This window comes from Carlito syrichta, unplaced genomic scaffold (genome assembly GCF_000164805.1).
Source record: "Carlito syrichta isolate Samal-C Ts95f unplaced genomic scaffold, Tarsius_syrichta-2.0.1 Scaffold303236, whole genome shotgun sequence".
Lineage (NCBI taxonomy): Eukaryota > Metazoa > Chordata > Mammalia > Primates > Tarsiidae > Carlito > Carlito syrichta.
In genome coordinates this window covers 356,405-362,721 of record NW_007247332.1, presented here as the reverse complement: position 1 = coordinate 362,721, position 6,317 = coordinate 356,405, and the positions used below count along the sequence as shown (strand labels likewise).

The following is a 6,317-nucleotide window of genomic DNA, read 5'->3' as shown; positions in this document are numbered from 1 at the left end:
CGCGGGTCTCGAACCCGCCGGCTCAGGCAATCCACTCACCTCAGCCTCCCAAAGCGCGGGATTACAGGCTGAGCCACCGAGCCCGGCTGATGTCTCTCCTTATACTTCCATATCTCTCTTTATAGCCCAACGTGTCTCCTTATACCTCAGTGTCCCTCCTTATAGCTCGATGTCTCTATAGCGCGATATCTCTCCTTATAGCCTTAGGTCGCTCCTTATACCCCGAAGTCTCTCCTTAAACCTCCATGTCTCTCTTTATAGCCCAATGTATCTCCTTATACCTCCGTGTTTCTCCTTTACCCCGATGTCTCTCTTTGTAGACCGATGTCTCTCCTTATAGTCTGATCTCTGCTTTATCCCGATATCTCTTCTTATTCCCTGATGTCTTTCCTTCTACACTGATGTCTCTCCTCAAACCCCGATGTCTCTCCTTATAGCTTAAATTCTGTCCTTGTAGCCTGATGTCTCTTATACCCCAATGTCTTTGTCCATCGATGTTTCTTTTATACCCTAATATTTCTCCTTATAAGCCGGGCTCGGTGGCTCAGCCTGTAATTCTGCACCTTTGGGAGGCTGAGGTGAGTGGATTGCTTGAGCCTGTGGGTTCGAGACCTCCCTGGGCAGCAAGACCTCATCTCTACAATAAATCAAAAAATCAGCCGGGCGTGGTAGCGCATGCCTGTAATTCTGGCTACTTGGAAGGCTGAGGTGGAAGGATCGCCGGAGCCCAGCAGGTCGAGGCTGCTGTGGCCGCTCCCGGGAGCGACAGTCTGGGCGACAGAGTGAGACTGCAACTCAAAAAAAAAAAAAAAAAAATTTATCCTTATAGTCACTGTTCCATACACCTACTTATTTCCCTCCCACTCCTCCATGGTTCCCCTGTCTCTTCTTGTTTCGCCTTCTAACTCTTCCTGTCTTTCATGTTTTTCCTTGTATCTCCCAGTCTCTCCGTGTCCTTTATGTCTCCCACTCTCCACGTCTCTCCCTCCTTTTTCTCTGCCACCTTTTCTTCCCTTCCCCTCCTCTGTGACTTATGAGCGTTTTCCTTTCTCTGCTGCCCATTGGAAGCAGGAGGGGGCTGTGGTCGGGCCGAGGGGCCGCGCAGAGCCCAGCCTGGGCCTGGAGCCCAGCCTGCAGCCTGTCTCGGATCTGGGACGACCATTTCCTCTTTCCTCCCGGATTCCATTCGGGTTGTTTGGGCCTTCAAGACAGGGAGGAGGCTGCTTCTTCAGCTGGTCTGCTCCTCAGGGACCTTCCTGTGGTTGGGACCAGCCTCGGCCCTGGGGGCTGCACGTGAGTCTCTCTGTACCTCTGAGAATTGATTTCGCGGTTGCATCCCCTGCTCTGTTCTGTGTGGTGATTGGGTGAAAATGTAATCGAGTGTGAGAGACACATGGAAACTTCTACGCAGTGGTGGACAGCATCTGGTGTTGCTGTGGACCTGCGTAGAAGCTGTGTTCGCCACTGGGTTACCCACGTGTCTGGTGCCAACATGTGTGACACACAGACACAGACACATTTACACAGTGTTTCCCTTTAGCTTGTGGTGCATGTGTGGCTGTGTCGTGAACACACAGCTGGTGCCTGGATCTGCGTCATGTTTCCAGTTGTGCCTTTTTATTTTTTAATTTTTTACTTTTTGTAGAGACAGGGTCTCACTGTGTTGCCTAGGCTGTTTTTTTTTTTTTTTTTTGGTTTTTTTTGAGTCTCACTCTGTTGCCCAGGCTGGAGTGTAATGGCATTCTCATGGCCACCATAGCCTCAACCTGCTGGGCTCAGGTGATCTTTCCACCTCAGCCTCCTCAGTAGCTGGAACTACAGGTGTGCGCCACCACACCTGGCTTATTTACTTATTCATTGTAGAGATGAGATCTTGCCCAATTTCCCAGGCTAGTTTCAAACCCCTGACCTCAGGCAATCCTCTCACCTCTGACTCCCAAAGTACTGGGATTACAGGCACCAGCCAATGCACCGGGTCTTATTTTTATTTTTAGAAACAGAGTCTTACTCTGTCACTCAGGCTGGAGTGCAGTGGTATGATCACTGCTCACTGCAGCATCAACATCAACCTCCCGTGCTCAAGTGATCCTCTTGCCTCAACCTCCTGCACCCGTCACCACTCCCAGCTCATTTTCTGATTTTTTGTAGAGATGACATCTCACTATGTTTCTCAGCCTGTTCTCGAAATCCTGGCCCTGAGTGACCCTCCCACCTCGGCCTCCCAAAGTGCCGTGATTACAGGCTTGACCCACTGTACCCAGCCCAGTTATGTCTTTATATGTGTGTGTGTGTCAGACAAATTGGTGGGCATGCACGTATATAACCGATTCCATCTGTCTATCCTTGCTGCCCTGTACAGTGGTTTGCATACTTTGTTGAGTATTGGGATGTGTGTGATTGTGTGTGTTCTGTTCTGCATGCATCATGTGTGTGCAACTGTAGTATATGTGTGTATGTTTGGGAGCCAAGCTACCTGGGCTGAATCCTGTCCTGGCTCCTTTCTGTCTGCTTGACCACAGGTAAGTTGCTCACCCTTTCTGAGCCTCAGTGTTCCCTGTTGTGTAGTCAGGCTACCTACAGAACCCAGCTCAGCCTGAGCGTGGTGGCTCATGTCTGTAATCCCAGTACTTTGGGAGGCTGCAGTGGGAGGATTGCTTGAGGCCAGGAGTTTGAGACCAGCCTGGGCAATATAGTGAGAACCCCCCCACACACAAAATAAGTATACCCCCTCCCCAAAAAACTAGCCAGGCACAGTGGTGCGTGCCTGTAGCCCCAGCTACTCAGGAGGTTGAGGCAGGAGGATTGCTTAAGTCCAGGAGTTCAAGGCTACAGTGAGCTATGATAGCACCACTCCACTCCAGTCTGGGTGAAAGAGCAAGACCTTGTCTAAAAAAAAAAAAAAAAAGCCAGCTCAGGGGTGAGGATCCACTGAGATAAAAAGTGTGAGGAGTCAGAGCTCAGCTTAACATGCAGGTGCCCACTGTTGGTTGCTCTTTGCGGGGTGTGTCCATGTCAGGGGTTGGGATCCCTCCTGGCTGCCGGGCCTTCTGCAGCCTCTCACACTCTGGGCTCCACTGCGGGGGAAGGAATGTCCAGGGCACTGACCTGTGTTATCAGGCTCTGGTGGCCTGGGCAGGGGGTCTGGTAATTCTACTGTGGTTCTCATGCCGGAAACGCTAAATATTTACAGTCCAGGCTCTTGGACCCAACGTTCAGCTCCACTCCCAGGCTCTGGGGGCTGGGGAGCCATTATCAAGCCTCTTCTCACTTTCTCTCCCACCCGCCTATCTCCCTCCCCAGCTCAGAGGCCCTTCTGGACCCTCAGCTCTTCTTTGGACTGCTTGTGCCTGCTGTGAGCCCTGCAGGCTCCAGGGTCTCAGCTGTGAGAGGTGAGCATGTGGGAACATGGGAATGCAGAGGTGGAGGTTTCTTCTATTGGGAGACCCACCACAGCCCACCCCCCACCCCAGGCTGAGAGCGGGAAAGGCAGTGGGTATCACCCACACTCTCTACTTCAGAGGGTTTGGTCCACCCCTGCTGTGGGGCCCTGGTGTTGGTGAAGAGGGGGATGAGGGGAGTGCCCTGTCCTGTCCTTGCTGTGTGTGCGAGTCTGGGAGTGAATGTGCCCGTCTCCAGCTCAGAACCCTCCGTGGCTCTCACCTGCCCCAGGGTGAAATCCCACAAGGCCCTGCACGCTTTGCCTCACTGGCTCCCTGCCCTCACCTTCTCCTGCTTCCTTCTTGCTCCTTCGGTTCCGGCTTCACAGGCTGCTGCGCTCGCCATTTCCTCTGCCTGGAATGCTCTTCCTCTTCTTCCTCTTCCTTCAGGTCTTTGTTCAAGTGTAATTTTTTACGATTTTTTATTTAAAAACATTTTTTTAGAGGCAAGGTCTCACTCGGTGGCCCTGGCTGGAGGGCAATGGTGCAACCATAGCTCACTGCAACCTCCAAATCTTGGGCTCCAGCAAGCCTCCTGCCTCGGCCTTCTGAGTACCTGGGACTGCAGGCACCACCACCACACCCGGGTTTCACTATGTTGCCCAGACTGGTTTTGAACTCCTGGACTCGAGATCCTCCCACTCCAGCCTCCAAAAGTGCTAGGATTACAGGCATGAGCCACTGCACCTGGCTAGTCCTTCTATTTAAATGACACCCCCCCCAATCCTGGGACTGCCAACCCTTCCCTGCTTGGTTTTTCTTGCATACTATCACCTTCTGACCTGTCTACCAGCTGTCTGACTTGTTCATGTTTTCCCACTGGAATGTCAGCACCACAAGGGCAGGAATTTGTCTGTTTTGGTTAAGACTGTGACCCCTTGGCTTGGAACAGCAGTGGGTGTGCAGTAGGCACTCAAAGAGCATGTTGTGGAATGTGTGAATGAGGCAGGGGGTGTGATGGTGAAGTCTGTGCAGACTGTTGGGGGGGTGTGTGGGCATGTGTACACAGCATGCACAGCCGTCTGAGAGGGTTTGAGCATGGGAAGCCCAGCGTGCCCAGGAATGGAGACTGTAGGGGTCCCATGCGTGAACCTGCCAGGCCTCGGCGGGCACCCACGGGCACACACACTCCAGCAAAGACCCTTCCCTGGATTGACCTGTGTGAGCCTGCAGGACACACAGAAGGCACAGCACCCCTGGGGCATGCGTGTCTGGGAGAGAGGGTTGCCAGCGTGTTAGGGCTGAAGACAGAGCAGTGAGCAAGAATCCGACTCAGCCTCGGGGAGCTGGTTTTTGGAAGGAGGAATTCAGATAATGCAGATGAGGCCATTTCAGAGGGCGAGTAAATACTCAAATGAAGGCTGGGCACAGTAGCTCACACCTATAATTTCAGTACCTTGGAAGGCCGAGGTGGGCAGATCACTTGAGGACAAGACTTTGAGACCAGCCTGGGCAACACAGCCAGACCCTATCTCTACAAAAAATTTTAAAAATTAGCCAGGGGTGGTGGCAGGCACCTGTAATCCCAGCTATTCAGTTGGCTGAGATAGGAGGATCGCCTGAGCCCAGGAGGTCGAGGCTGCAGTGAGCTATGATCACACCACTGCACTCCAGCCTGGGTGAGAGTGAGACCCTGTCTCCCTCTAAGAAAAGAAAAAAAGTAAAAGAAAATTAAAAAGAACCCTGCTAGGGAGAGTTCAGGAAGGGCAGTTGTAAATGTGGTGACCAGGAAGAATACTGGGACCTATATTAAAATGTGGAGACTGTCCCAGGCTGAGAAGGCAGCATGTGCTTGGTGTGAGGAAGAGAGTGATTGTGAGGGGGTGAGGCAGGGAGGGCTGAAGCAGGTAGTGCAAGGCCTTATGGGCCACCTCCAAGTGAGCTACCTCTGAGGGGAGGAGGGACGTTAACTGACTCTTATGTCCACAGGCCCCCCTGGCTGCCGTAGGGGAACTGGGAGAGGTTGAGGGGGCTGTCTGGAGGCCAGGGAGGCAGCTGCTGTAAGGAAATCCAGATGGTGCCTTGAGCTGGGAGTTCAGAGTGGGTGCTGGAGGAGAAGGGGATGCAGAGGAATTCAGGGTCTAGACAGGCCTGGCCGATGGGCTGGCTCTGCTGTGAAAGAGGCAGAAGCCGGGTGCAGTGGCCTCACTCCTGTAGTCCCAGCACTTTGGGAGGTGGAGGTGAGAGGGTTGCCTGAGTCCACAGGTTCAAGACCAACCTGGGCAACTTGGTGAGACCTCATCTCTACAATAAATCAAAAGATTAGCTGGGCATGGTGGTACATGTCTGTAGTTTCAACTACCTGGAAGGCTGAGGTGGAAGGACCGCCTGAGCCCGGCAGGTCGAGGCTGCGGTGGCTGTGGGTTTGCCACTCCACAGCAGCCTGGGTCCCCGCCAAGTGTTGGAATTACAGGCATGAGCCACCAGCCAGGGTTACGGTTACTTTCAGCACTTGGCACATCCAATGCACTGTGAATCCTACACAGCGCTTATTTTCCTTCTTGCCCACCAGGGCAGGGATTTTTATGTTACCAACGGCATGCTCAGCACCTAGAAGGGAGGCTAGCACCTATGATGTACTCGGCGCTGCTCGTGGAATGAATGAGACGTTGTCCCGTAGGGCCGCCTGGAACTCAGAGGACAGGCCGGGGCAGGACCACACTGAGGCCCGCCAGCCGGGGATGGGCGGTGGGGGAGGACGAGATGGAGCCAGGAATGAGTGTTGGGCGGGGGAGGCGGCGTTTCGCCACGTTGCCCGGCTGGCCTCCCCCCCAGCCTCACGCGACCCGCCGCCTGGGGGCCGCCGGGCACTGGGGACTCGGGGCCGCGCGGGGCCGCCCGGCCTGCGAGCCGACCTTCCTCCCCTTCCCCTCCGCCCGC

General features: G+C 53.9%; 2 protein-coding genes across 2 annotated transcripts in view; one reads left to right on the top strand and one right to left on the bottom strand.

Moving 5' to 3' along the window:
- LOC103260549 (suppressor of SWI4 1 homolog) overlaps window positions 1-872 on the bottom strand; it is a gene marked incomplete at its 3' end in the record, with an annotated part of 6,866 nt that extends 5,994 nt beyond the window's left edge. Inside the window, 1 exon segment of the mRNA XM_008058179.1 lies at window positions 850-872. Within this exon segment, the coding sequence (XP_008056370.1) occupies window positions 850-872 (23 nt within the window).
- A 2,095-nt stretch (window positions 873-2,967) lies between these two features.
- The window catches only part of ANGPTL6 (angiopoietin like 6), a 6,654-nt gene continuing 3,304 nt past the window's right edge, over window positions 2,968-6,317 (top strand). Inside the window, exon 1 of the mRNA XM_021712405.1 lies at window positions 2,968-3,144. Coding sequence (XP_021568080.1) covers window positions 2,968-3,144 — 177 coding nt within the window. The remainder of the gene's footprint in view (window positions 3,145-6,317) is intronic.